This window comes from Rhinatrema bivittatum, chromosome 4 (genome assembly GCF_901001135.1).
Source record: "Rhinatrema bivittatum chromosome 4, aRhiBiv1.1, whole genome shotgun sequence".
NCBI lineage: Eukaryota > Metazoa > Chordata > Amphibia > Gymnophiona > Rhinatrematidae > Rhinatrema > Rhinatrema bivittatum.
The window spans coordinates 103,563,516-103,577,679 of NC_042618.1; the positions used below are offsets into that span (position 1 = coordinate 103,563,516).

Here is a 14,164-nt window from a genome sequence, read left to right on the forward strand (position 1 = left end):
GAAGGGCTGTATAGACTGGATGGGCTAATTGGTCTTTATCTGCCATCATATACTATATTACAGTTTATTTAGTGATGGGCCTGAGCACATCAATATATTCACTACAGCTGGGATAGCAAGCACTGCATGCATACATCCTAGAAAAGCTGAGATGTTTTACACTTAGCTAGTAAGCTCCCAAGTAACTTGTGTTAATTTATTATAGGTCTGTGGTGCACTATGAAAATCTTTTTCAGCAGTGAAACACCATCTGAACTATAGACGAATAAAATGGTTTGCACATTCACAGATCGAATAATGATTAAAATGTACACCAAGTTATGTTAATGACTCTGTGGGCACAAAACGTACTGTTTGAGTCATCTAATCTAAAACCGGTTCAGTAAGTCTCCTGAATGCTCCCTATATCAACCTGTGGGAGCAGCTGGATTAACTTGTATCACATCCAGCTCTTATAATAAATGTCAAACACACCTTCTGATTGAAAGCCAGCAAATCACTTGACTTGCCTGAGGAGGGCTGCACCCTTACAAAAACACCAGGAAATAAAACTGCCAAGGCAGAGGTAAAAGCAGCAGCACAAGAAGAAATAAGAATGGGAATCACAAGACAGACTGCTTGAGACATAAGCAAGAGAAGATTCAGAACTCAAAAAGCATCAAGAGAGAACCAAAAGAAGTAAATTTAGGGACTTTCTCCTCTCAAAGCACCTGTGTCTAAAACTGCAGGTCTGCTGCTTCTGTTCTCTTCACATCATTACATGTTCTGTGCTAATAGACTCTGCTCCTGCTGTTGTCATGTAAGTACTCTGCCCGCATTGATGTAATGCTCAGACTGAGTTGGTGTGCTTGTGTACTGCTGCTGCTGAACTGTTTTAGCTAAGGTTTTACCGCTAGTACCAGTTAGTCTTTATAATGAAGTGATCACCCAGAGCCGTCTTCTGCTACATGATTTCAAGCGGATGCTAGATCTCAACACTGGCTTTTGGAGGTTATGTAGCATCTCTGAGTTAAAGATGAATCATCTTTGTTTTTAAACGCTCCTTTGCCTTTGAGGTCTCGCTCACTATGCTGTCAGTACTTCTCAATCACAGCTTAGAGATATAGTGAAGATACTGTTTGTGTGTACTATTTTCTGTGCACCAACACAACCGGGAACCCAATGAATACAGAAAATAGTTAAATGTCAAAAAAAGGAAATAAAGAAGTAGCACCACAGAAATAATGTTAATTAAAAAACATAGAAACATAGAAATGACGGCAGAAGAAGACCAAATGGCCCATCCAGTCTGCCCAGCAAGCTTCACACATTTTTTCTCATATACTTATCTGTTTCTCTTAGCTCTTGGTTCTATTTCCCTTCCACCCCCAGTTTTAATGTAGAGAGCAGTGATGGAGCTGCATCCTATGAGTTGTTTTGCTGGGATTTAGTAGACTAATTAGGAAGACTGAAACAGGCAAAAATCGTAAGCTGGAGTTTAAGAACAGGCTTAACCTGCACTTTTGACAGTTGAAGTCTTCCTTCCTCTGAGTTAAGGGCTGGCTGCAAATCTAAGACAGCATTTGAAAAAGAAAAGAATAAGGCAAAGGAGCACTTGGAAGTCCTTCCAGGCAGAGAGTACAGGAACAGTTGCCAACTCTGATTAGCCAACAAGACAGGGCAGAGAGAAAATGGAGGGCTAGAGAAAGAAAAACCCTGGCACAATAATAATAATAAAAAGGAAGGACAGAGAAGAGATAGGAGTTAGAATATGCAGGGTTAGGAATAGACGTTTGTTAAAGAAGATCAAAATTAGTCCATAGAAAATGTCTAAAGCAAGGAAATTGCTTAAGAGCGATTCTGCATTACTGAAAAAAGAAAAAAATCCAAATATATTCATACAGAAATCATTAAGTGATAACTGTGAGCAAAAGAAAGATAAATTATACTTTGAGGAACTAAATCATGAGAGACTCACCATCAAAAACATTTAGCAGAATTAAAAACCTACACAAAATGCAACTAATTTAAGGAAGGTAGGCTGGATACAAAGTGCAGGGTCCCCTACAAACAGAAAGAGGCCCACGTAAATGATACTGTTAGAAAACAATTAAAAGGATAAATAAAAAGACAGCTCAAAGGTTCAAGTTGGGTAGTAAGGAGCATCCATGCTTTCTACTACCTATTCTGTGAGCTACACTGTACAACTCAGCTCCAAGCATACATTTTCAGGGCAGCTGGTGAGACTGAGCTGACAGTATCTTTCCTGTCTCTTCCTTCCCAATGTAGGAGTCAATTGGAAGGAAATCATTCTGAGGAGTAATCTGCAAAGCAAAGAACTTCCAGTAACCCCATGATCTTCCTGCATCTGATCCACAATGGACATCTGGCGAAAAGGCTCCTTTAAGTCTTCAAAACTCCTCATTAGTTTGTCAACCAGCAAGCACAAGATACTAGAACCAGAAAGAGGAGCACTGTATGAAGTCAAACATCCACTGCAAGACAATGAACAACAGAAGCCGATGGGGACTAAACATAAAATGGTGCATGGCCTGGGAGACCTAAGGCTGCAATCTCTGAATAAACACAATCTTGACACCAGTCAGGCACCTCAAAAACCTCCACGTCTACATCTGAACAGTTCTGAGCATGCAAATGTACAAGAATACTCCACATCTCTCTGTGCACTACCTAGTGTCAGCTCTGCTAGCACTTGCCATCAGTACCAGGGGGGCATGTCTGCAGATGCAGTCTATCCAAGCATACAAACTATCCATAAAATAACTACAGCCCCACAATTCCAAATCTCCAATGGTTTTCTTGATCAGTCAGATTCTCTTCTGTCATTTAACCTGGACCTGGGACCGTCACTTCTAGACGGTATTCTTCAGATGCTGAGCAAACGGAGTCGTGGAGACAATGCTGCTTCAAACTGTTTATCATTGCTAGGTTTATCTGGTCCTGATGGGAACGGGAACTATATTGAAGAATTATAAATCTCAGTTATATCTGCCTCATTCCCAAAACGTCTGCTGAGTTCAAGTGCTGGAGATTCCTTTCACAATATGCTGTCAAGGTATAACTGCAAACTGCAGAGAGAACCTCTTACTGTTACATAGGAGATGTTTGTTTTCCACATTGCAGGAATTTTTTTTTTTTTTTTTTATTGTGGTGTCAGTGTACCCCAACTCCAGCATGCTGTGTTCTCCAGGATGACATCTGTTATCCTGGGCACTCTCTACCTGATACTGAAATAAAAATGTATGGACGTGGCATAACTACCATATGACAGATAAGATGGTATTACAAGTAATATGGTAGTTATGCTACCCCTATGTTTTCAGCAGCTTTAACCATTCTGGGATAAATGTTTAATTCTTGAAAAACAATTATAAGTCATAAAATTTATTTTTGTGGGATATAAACTAAAGATGTTGTGTGTAAGCTGGAACAAATATATTGATTTTTTTTTTTTTTTAAAGTAAAAAGAAATGTTATCCTCAAAAAATGCCTCACATTAGCAGAAAGATGATCTGTTACATAATTGTAAATGTTCTTTGGCAATGAATTTTCTGGGAAATACAAGTGTATGTCAGACATTTTTTGTGTATCTGATTATTAATAAAGTTTCATTTGAAATCACGGTATCAATGGTGAAAAGTGTCTACAGTCATGTTTAAGTAAGAAAACAGATGCACAGGTTATATAAGAGTCTAAGGGCCTGATTTACTAAGCATTTTTCCCATAGACACAGAATGAAAGAAAAGCCTTAGTAAATGAGGCCCTAAGTCTATAAACTCAGGTTCACAAGTTGTACAGTAAGGATATGTCAAATGGGTACAATAACTCAAGCTTAAAATAAAGGAACAATTCATGACAAATTTCAGAACATTAATGAACATCAATACCCCCATAGTATCACAGGAGCCAACTTTTGAAAATGATTGCGGGTGCTGAAGTCAACAAAAATTACAGCATCCCCAGCAAAAATATGAACAAGACACAGTAGGTCATGAGTGTGACTGACCAGCCTGTATTTAAATGTCCAGAGGAGCAGGTAATATGGACACAAGGAAGCTTTATGTGGCCAAAACACGAGCTAGGAAAGACTCAAAGTCCCACCAGTCATTCTTCTCTACTTCCCTCCTGCTCCAACCCCTCTCCCAACAGTCCATCCATGTCTTCTACAACCTGTCACAACCACTCTCCCTCAAATACCTCCTTTCTCTCATTCTCCTAATCTCTTCTACCCATCCCCATCCCCTTCTCCTTCTTACTCCCTCTGCACTCAATACTCTCCCCCTCCTGCTCCATTGCCTACATCCTCTTAGGCTGTTCTGCTTCCCATTTCCCACTGACCTGTCCCCCCCCTCCCCGTGTCTCTTTTCCCATCCCTTCACTCCCCAGCAGGTTCTTCCTCACCCTTCCTTATCCAGCTGCCATCCTCCTGCAGGTCTGGTTCACCCATCCCTTCACTGACTCTCACTCTTAATCAGCAGTTAGGCTTCCCTTCATTGGCAGGCTCAGCTCGCCTTTCAATTTGTGATTCCCCATCCTCTATAGGACTGGATTATTTTCCTGCTCTGCACCTTCCTGAACCCAGGGACTTTTTTTGTTCTGGAACTGCTCCTGCCTCCCCCACCTCCTGCAGAATTTCTCCCAGCACTCTCAGATTCCAGGCCAAAACCAGACCCCAGCCTGTAGAGTCCAAATAAGACACCCCGCCATCTGCATGTTCTGAGCCCTAGCAGCTCAGCAGTCAGTATCCTGCCAGCTCCAGGGCCACAGCAGCATGTGGTGCTTCCAGTTCTTAACAATAATTATTGCTTCCTGTGGAATATAACGGGAGAATGTTTTATTTATTTTTGTGGACAAGGGGAACAAGGTTACATTTCACTTTTTTTTTTAATTGTATCTATATATAGATTGTATTTGGTGTAGTTAAAATTTTATTTTAGTCTTGTTTTAAATTATATGAATGCGATTGTTTCTTACCTAACCTTATATTGTACATCACCTTGGCTCTTGATAGGAAGAAAGGCGGTTTTATCAAATGAAATTACTAACTAATCAACTTCAATTCGCCCACAATTCAAACCCTGACAACAGCCCCTCTCAATAATGGAGCTGTCAAGTTTTAAGATTTTTTGAGCCTACGATATGCACATGCCACCACAACCTCCTCCTCCTTCCCCATCCTTCCAGTAAAATACCTCACTTACCCTGCTGAGTGCAGGGCTGGAAGTAAATGGAAGATACCCTCTGCCCCTGCCCTGCAAGCACAGAAATATTCAAACATTGAATAAACAATTTTCCAACCTTTGTGTTTGTGGTTTGAATGTATCCTCAATCTCTTCTGGTTCTTGGGTTTTTCTTTTTCCTCTCTGCCTCATTCTTTTTTCTTTTAAAGCTTATTTTTTTGGTCTTCCTCATGTCTCTGTCCTTTATTATTTTTCCTCCTGTGCATATCTCTTTCTATCCATGGCTGTTTCTCCACAGATCATATCTTCTTTCATCTCCTCCTAATCTCACCCCTTTCCTGTTACTTCCATCTTTCTCCTCATCTTCTGCTTCTTCCCTTCACCATGATCTCCTCTCTTTTCACAGCCCTTCCTCTTGGTTTACCTCCCCAATCAGCAACGTCCCCCCCCACCTCTGTCCTTTCCTAGTCCTCTTCAGCTCTTTCTTCCTCTTAAGTTCCTTTCACCTAACGCCTCATCCATCTCCTCTTCTTATTTCAGCCCATGTCCTCTATCCCATCTTAAACCCCCGTTTCCCTTCTCACAGCCCATATCCCCTCTGTCAACAGTCTCTGGTACTCTCCTAGCCCTAATCATCCTCACAGCTTTATTTTATTATTTATAAAATGTGTGTCTACTCCACTCCCTCCTCTTTTTCTTCCAGCCACAATTCCCTTATACGACTGCCTGCATTCCCTTTCCTTCTCTCTCCATTTCCTACCCCAGGGTTAGTAAGGTAAAGCTTATTAGTATTCAAAAGTAAGTATTGGCTAAAGAGAGGTGAGACTAGCAGAAATGAATGGTAATTTGATAAGTACTGGATGTTAAATATGCTTTTATAACTACTGTCTTTCTTATAGTCTATGTCTCTAATTGCCTGTGGGTGTATTGCCTGCTGAAGTATTAAGCTTAGCCCTGAGTAATCTATAAATAAAGGAGATTTATGTTTCTTTAGACAGTTGGGTAATTTTTCTAACAAAGAACAGGAGGGTTGCTGGTAACCAGAAGCTGTCCTGTGCTTTTTCCTTAATATCTGCATATTAGTACCCTGGACTACAAAAGTTGTGGCCTAGAGTTGGCTGTGATCTGAATCCAATTCCCCTTCTGGTGAGAGTCTCAGAACCACACCAATTATCCCCAGCTGACATATATCTACCCACTTTCCATAAAGTATGCTTGTGCCTGCTGAAAACTCCATTCTGAGATTAGCAGCTGGATAGCATGACCAAGATATTTCAGAAGAATTCATTGACCAGGATAAACTGTTGTGTTGTTTCAGTCATTACCATTTCTCTCTTCCATAGAACATTATCAATACAAGTTCTCCTGGACTAGGATAGTGTCCACTCAAAGTCTAACTCACATAACAAACAACTTTCTATTAGATAGCTTACAGGTATCTACTAAATGAGATGCACGTGCTGCTAATTGTTCCATTCCTGCAGTGCCTTATGATTGCATTTTCTAGCTGCTCCTAATAACTACAATTGGAGCATGTCAAGTGACTGATGTTAATTTGTTGGGACAATGTGGGCCGAATTATGGCAAAGTGGAGTTGCTCCCACCACCAGTACTCCTACAGTACTTCCTGATGGGAGTGACTAAGATTGAAAAAGACTTTCAACACAGCCTGCACCCCCCTAACCCATTCTTCCCTACAATATCAGAGAACGGAGGCATTACATGCAATTCCCCAAGCAACAGTTCCAGTGGAGGGTCTCAGATTCCTGCAGCATGTAGAACTGCCACTACTTAGTCCTTAAAAAATGCTGGATCTGCATTGCTGTCATCAGCAGTATTGAATGTAATAAAAATTCCTTTCTGGCAAGAAACTGGTTATGTAATGAGTTATGACAGAACCCTGCTATTGTGGCTGTTATTTTACCAGTTCCTAGTGTGCTGGATTAAGTGTTGATGGTTCTTTTTCTAGATATAGCCACTATTGGCTGTTGAAGGATTTAAAGTTGAAGCGAGTCAAGATTTTCGTTTGGAAACTGGTAGCTGGCCTTTTTCCCATCTCCTCTCACGATAAGAGACCATTAACTTGCCAGAATTAGCCCCAGACTTCTGAGCATTCCAGCTTATGTTTGTCTCAGAGGAGCTAAGCAAATGTACATGACAGAACTAATCCAAGGAAAACCAAGTACAAAGGTCTGTAAGAGACCACTGTGGCATGGCAAACAGGAAGCTGACACTGCTAAAGCTGAACCTTTACAGGAGACTGACTGCGCTGAAGTGGACATTTACACTACAGTGCCAAAATAAAACTCATGCAGCTGGTCCTGCTCAGACAGCTGAAGTTGTTAAGGATAAGACATTGTGGGAGGCCAGCCTGGTGGCTCAGTGGCAGTGCTGCAGAGATGATTACTCAAGTAAGTTGGGACAGGCTATGAATGAAGGCTCGTGATACCAGATCCCAGCCCGGATTCCAAATAAGCTGGAAGCCCTTAAGAGCAGGAGGAAACTGCTGGGTCAAAAAAGCCATCGTACAGGAGTACCACTCAAGTAGCCAGTTCACTATGCGGGTACATTTCAATAAGCCGCTAGATGTAGGCAGATACAAAATTACCTGCATACTTTGCCCCTATTATTTGTACAGCTGGAATTGCAAGGGAGAAAAGAAACATATAAAATTAATAATTCAGATTCTGTGCATGTACATTTCTCCCTTTACCTAAACATACCATGAACACCTACTTTCACAATGCAGCAATGTTTAGTCACTATGCCTGGGACACGTTTCTAACCCAGGGATTTAGATACCATATTTTCTGGTGTATAAGTTGCACCCCCCCTAATAAATTGCCATTAAATGTTGGTAGATAAGTCACACCTTTGAATAAGACGCACCTTTTGGTAAGACGCACCTTTTGGTAAGACGCACCTTTTGGTAAGACGCACCTGTTTGTACAGCAAGATTAACAGCACAGGCTGAGAGAGAGATATCGTGACAGTATATAAGTTGCACCGGTGTATAAGTTGCAGTCACTGAAATCTCTGAAAAAAACCATGACATACACCAGAAAATACGGTAATTAACTCTATAGTTAGTTGCTAGATCCTTTTGAAATTGTCTTCCCATAGAAACATGATGGCAGAAAAAGACTGCATGGCCTATCCGTCCAACAGCTGTATGAGAATTGTGCTACCCTAAATACAGTGGTCAGTTCACTAGTTCCCATATTTGAACCTATAGCATGACAGCCATACTATGTTGTCACAAAGGACATCCAGGTCCAGAATATCCCAAATCCATGAATGCCTAACAACTCAAAGGCTGCTATAGAATAGATCCATAGAATGACTTTTTTCTTCATTCTTTCCCCTTCAGCACACAAACATGCAAAGCTGTGAGATCATCATAGGTGGCAAGTGATAGGTACAAATGGTACAGTGTAATAGCACTATAGTTGTTAACACTCCCACTTGCCAATGGAAACATGCTTACAGATCACCATAAGACTGACCTGACAATTGTTTCTGAAAGTGCACACTGCATTGTGTTAGCAGGGAACGGCTCCTTCATACAGGAATATGTGAAATGGTGATGAGCAGGGGGTAAAAGTGCTGAAAGTTGAGGATATCTTTGGAATGAACAGAGGCAATAACTGCATTTTCTCCACTATAATACAGCTCAGTGTTCAGGAATCTTCAGCACTGACAAGCACTGCACTCTACGAAAGGGTCATGGAAGCTGTGAGTGAGACACTGTGACTATATTATCTGTATGATATACCCACAGAGGCACAACTGCATACTTACAGCACAAGATCTGGGAACCGAATGATATACTACAGCATGGCTACACTACACAGAGCAAGCGCCAAGATATGACTGCATGAGCTCTGCTAGCATATTATAAGAAAATATCTATGGTCTCTATATCCATGCACGTACTTCTGACAAGGCTCGTTTGTCAGTGCTGAGCATGAAGCAGCCCATCTGCCACTATTACCCACTGAAAGCCTACAGCCAAGGCCCTTGCTTTTCTACAACAGCTCAGGGATAGATTCTGCAGAACAGGTTACAAAATTCTGCAGAGGTTTCATAACATAAGTTTCAGGGAGGCACTTTAAATAGCACAGACAGTTTTAATATGTGCATTTACATAAATGTATAACGAGAAACTACCCTTGTTCTCTCTCTTTGAAAATGAGCAAGTGCAAAGTACACTCGTTGAAAGCATTCGTGCCCTTTGCACCTTCTATGTGCAAAACAGTAGACGTCCCTTTGGAAATCAAAAGGTTACCCACACTGTTTTCCTTCGCCAACCTATATGTGCTCACAGAAACGCCTCTCTTTCCTTCAGCTAAAAATGCACTTGCCATGGAACCCAGCCAGTTTTAGCCACATCTGAGGGCAGCAATTTTCAGTCGGGGCATTTTACCCAGGTGCATAATTGCCATCGATTATCGGTTAATACACACAAAAATGGCTCGCTCCATAGAAAATCTTTCAATTTTTAAACAGATTAATTAAAAAAAATACAACAATTTTCATCTGTTTTTTCCCAATAGCTTTTTTTTATTTCCTGTTTTCTATTTTCCTTTAATTTTTATTCCTTTCTTCTCTCCACTTGCACAACCTGTTTCCCACCTCTTCTCCCTCACAGGTTCTTTTTTTTTGTCCTTCCCATGTCCTCTTCTCCCTCCAGCCCATGAGTCGTTTTCCCTTCCCCTCTCTCCATCCAAGTGCCTCCTCTTCCCTCCTTTCCACCATATGCAATTTTGTCTCTACCAGGGTGAGTAGAAGTGAGGGCCAGAGTGTTACAGAATGAAAGCTTATACACAGTTGGACACATTGAAATACACCTGGAACCTCAGGAAGACTTTCCCAGAAGTGCTGATACCAACAGGTCAACATGGCTATGCCTAAACCATCTACACACACAAACTGGAAGATCAGAGACTAATAAGATCAAATGGATCTACTCTAATGATAAGAACATATGCGAATGCAACGAAGAACAGGCCATGGAGGCCCTGCTCACTCGCCAATTCCTTCAGGAAACCTATACAAAGGAGAATCTTGTTACAGCAAATGAAAGAACTAATCGCTTATATGCGGTTCTGACAAAACATTTACGGACCAATACAGTAAAAGCGCGGGAGAGTGGGCGAGCGCCCACTCTCCCGGCGCGCGCACAGGCCACTCTCCTGTGCGCGCGATTCAGTATTTTAATTTATTAAAATTAGGCCTGGCAGTAAAAAGAGGCGCTAGGGACACTACCGTGTCCCTAGCGCCTCTTTTTTGACGGAAGCGGCGGCTGTCAGCGGGTTTGACAGCTGACGCTCAATTTTGCCGGCGTCGGTTCTTAAGCCCGCTGACAGCCACGGGTTCAGAAACCGGACGCCGGCAAAATTGAGCGTCCGGTTTTCGACCCGCCAGCCACGGGCCCATTTTAAATGTTTTTTAAAATCTTTTTACTTTTTTAAACTTTCGGGACCTCCAACTTTATATCGCCATGATATTAAGTCGGAGGGTGCACAGAAAAGCAGTTTTTACTGCTTTTCTGTGCACTTTCCCGGTGCCCGGAGAAATTAGCGCCTACCTTTGGGTAGGCGCTAATTTCTGAAAGCAAAATGTGCGGCTTGGCTGCACATTTTGCTTTCTGAATCGCGAGGGAATAACTAATAGGGCCATCAACATGCATGGGGGGTTGGACGCGCGTTCTTGACGCGCTATTACCCCTTACTGAATAAGGGGTAAAGCTAGCGTGTCCAAATGTACTGTATTGGCCTGTTAGTTTGTGACAATGACACAAGACAATGAAAGAAGTTTCTTCTCTTCCTCCCTCCAAGCGTGCCCTCTTCTCCTTGCTCTCAGCCAATATGTATTTCTGCTCTTATCCTCTCCCTTCCACCAGCCATCTGAGCCTACTGCTGCTAACTACCTCAGAGCCATGAGGCACAGGGAATATTTCCAGTGACAAGGAGATACGTCTATACCACTTGGTTCTCAATTAGTAAACACGAGTCATATAATAGCAGTAGCTGGGGAGCAATGAGGACAGCTGCAGCAAAGGAAGGATCCAGCAGTAGGCAGAACTGAGGGGGAAGCAGGGTAACTAGAGAAGGAACATGTGAGAGTGGTGGTGGCAGCAGCGGCAGGGGAGGAAAGAAAGTGCAATGGCTAGACAAAAAATCTAGAGAGGGGCATAGATTATAGTAGCAGGTACTAAAATGAGGAAAAAGAGACCAGCTGCTATCTGGAATGGCGAAGATAAAGTAGTGGCTACAAACAATGTGTGATTGGGAGAATAGGGAGATGGAGAAGGAAGGGGAGAGTAGTAGGGGGTCAGTTACTATGATTCTATGGCAATTGCAGTGACTACAAAATCATAGGAAACGACAGATCCTACTTGTAGCATTTGTCTGGCCATGTCTGCCTTACCTGCAATGTCGTGGAGTGGCTGGTGTAGTTGGAAATTGGCATACTGGGATTGCCTTGCAATACTGACGATGGTGGGCCGTCCAACCAGGAAATCTTTAAAGGATTATTTACTAAACCAGTTTCATTCTTTATTGCCAACTCCTGCCAAAGAGAAAATGCATTTTCACTACCATTGGTTATCTGTTTTAGATTTAAGGCAACGAACTTGAAGTCCCAATTTCCTGATTTTTTTTTCTCCTCTCAAAATTACTGCCAGAAAAAAATTGATAATACACTATATTCTTGATACCAACAAAAAAAATGAATATAGGATCATAATTCATGGAAATAGAAGAACTTTAACCCTTTGTTGTCAGTCAAGACAGGAGACTGAGCACAACCTACCTTCAAGTATTTACACTTCCCTATGACCAGTTCATCAGAAGGACAACAGTATCTATATATGTGTTCTTACCAATGCATTTCACATTCCTCGGTGCTTAACACCATTACAGCATTGTCATTTACTTATTCCACTGCCAACTTTCCCTCCACCCATAGCTCCAAGAGGAAATACAGGTTCTAGTCCTGTTGCTAAACTTACAGCTGCCTTGACTGTTGCAAATTCCACAACCGCACTCCCTTTCTTCTTACTGGATATTAATAAATTTAGCACTTCTCCATACTGAAAGAAAGACAAATACAGCAAGATGACGAATCTGTCTAATACAGCTTTATAATAAGTAACATTTTTAGTCTGGTGATAAAAGAAAGCTCAATCCTGGCAGGATTTACTATGTAGAATGAAACCAGTCAGCTGGCTCAGGGAAATCGCAAAGAAAAATTCACCATCAAGAAGCACTTTTTACTGTAGGTGGTAGAGCAGTACTCCTGCTGAAGCTCACAGTTACCACAGTCCCAAGCCTTCCAAAACAGAAGAGAATGATGCAGAAGTGCCTGGATGCCGGTGGAAGATCATCCTTTATAACACTTCACTCATTCCTGTACAGACGAATATAGAATAGCTGGCTTTTTAGAAACCCATGAGGGCCCTTCCAGTTGTAGTATCTCCTAGCAGTCACAATACAGAATAGCGTAGAAGTATATGCTTTACTGGAACTCACAACCGAGAAGTACTGTTAGACTGAGATCCCAATATGCTGCATTTTAGGCAGTTATGGTTTCTGTTACAGCCTTGACGATGACCGTGCACATTACACAACAAAGACTAAAAAAAAAAAAAAAAAAAAAAGGCCTTTATTTCTAACTCCGGCCCAAGCCTGCTCCTTTCCTTACGGTATCTTTGTTGGGAAAATGGAAAGAATAAGCTTCTCACAACAGAACCTTCTGCAGGAGTCTCAGGAGGACGTCCTTTGAGTAGCCACCTTTTGTCTCATCGTGCTTCTTGCACTTCCATTTCAGCTAGAGGAAAATAAAGCCCCAGATTAGAATTATCAATGCTGCACAGTCTCTCTGAGCTGCAGGTAGCCAGTGTACAGAACAAACCAAACCCTAAATTTTGGACACACCCATTGTCTTCACCACAGCAGCAGCTTCAAAGGAGAACATTCATATTATCTTCTCAAAATATAGTTCCAGCTATTACCCCCCCTTGTATGGTTCTACACTCCTATTTTAATATCGAGAAACAGCATAATTACACCATCGACCCCTCAATGCTTAAAAAGAAACTAACAGTGTCATTGCTTAGAGTATATGAAAACTAAGGCAGGAAACCTATTATTTAATCATTTATATGAACATTTTCCATTAGTATAGTAGGACAGTTGTTTTAATATGCACCTTTGTAGAGAAGATGTAGGATACTTTCCATGGTATGAAAACAATGCTATATTCACATAATGATGTGTAACAGGTGAGCTAGGTCAATATAATATCAGGTCTACTATCCCACACATCAATAGTGTAGAGGAGAAGTCTAATGTACATCTTGAATTAGGCTATTTAATTTAACAAGATCCACAGATACACATGGATCTTAAAAAAGAACCATCCTGTCAGAGTCCTCATGTCTCTCCTGACATATCCTACAAATTTGGCATGGATCAAACACCAAACACTAAAGCTTTTAGGGACACACACACACACTCGGACATAGCACTCTCATAAGCCTTCTATCCCTATGGAAAGTAGGTTAGAATTTTTCTGAAAAGTGTTAAACAATTTTCTCCCTCTTTCACCATGGATTATCAGGTCAGCACATACCTACTGAGGAAATCCACAGTTGTTTCATGGCCTTTTCATTTGTGATTGCCTTCTTTTTTTGTTCCTCTGCCCCACTTTAATCTCTAACTCTCCTCCCAGGAAGCACACCACAGGACTGCCTTTGGAATCTTAATTTAGAAACACCCTTAGGTTTCCCAAAGGGTCTCCTTACTTTGAGTTTGGCAGTCACTATGCTGTCAGCTTTGTTCCCTCCAGATTTACCTGGGAGAGAAGAAAGTAGAACATGAAGAAATCAGACACAGAAAATTGAAATCTTCCCAGTAGCATCATGAACATAACTTTAGCTGTGGAGTACTTTATTTGTAAATCTGTACAAAGATTAGCTT

At 41.5% G+C, this 14,164-nt stretch overlaps 2 protein-coding genes across 2 annotated transcripts in view; one reads left to right on the forward strand and one right to left on the reverse strand.

Annotated features, from left to right (window-relative positions):
- Positions 1-14,164, reverse strand: part of DNAJC17 (DnaJ heat shock protein family (Hsp40) member C17) — an 89,083-nt gene that overhangs the window by 12,161 nt on the left and 62,758 nt on the right. The window contains exons 7-10 of the mRNA XM_029598584.1: positions 13,990-14,039; positions 12,936-13,013; positions 12,196-12,276; positions 11,613-11,753 (exon numbers count right to left, since the gene is read on the reverse strand). Of these exons, the coding sequence (XP_029454444.1) occupies positions 11,613-11,753; positions 12,196-12,276; positions 12,936-13,013; positions 13,990-14,039 (350 nt within the window). The remainder of the gene's footprint in view (positions 1-11,612; positions 11,754-12,195; positions 12,277-12,935; positions 13,014-13,989; positions 14,040-14,164) is intronic.
- C4H15orf62 (chromosome 4 C15orf62 homolog) lies at positions 530-3,626 on the forward strand. Its single transcript, XM_029598586.1, has 2 exons — positions 530-799; positions 2,269-3,626. The coding sequence occupies exon 2, from the start codon at positions 2,358-2,360 to the stop codon at positions 2,973-2,975; it is 618 nt and encodes a 205-aa protein (XP_029454446.1). The 5' UTR covers positions 530-799; positions 2,269-2,357; the 3' UTR covers positions 2,976-3,626.

Bases quoted from the DNA above. Each gene is read 5' to 3' on its own strand.
- C4H15orf62 (XM_029598586.1), top strand. From the start codon at position 2,358: ATGGACATCTGGCGAAAAGGCTCCTTTAAGTCTTCAAAACTCCTCATT.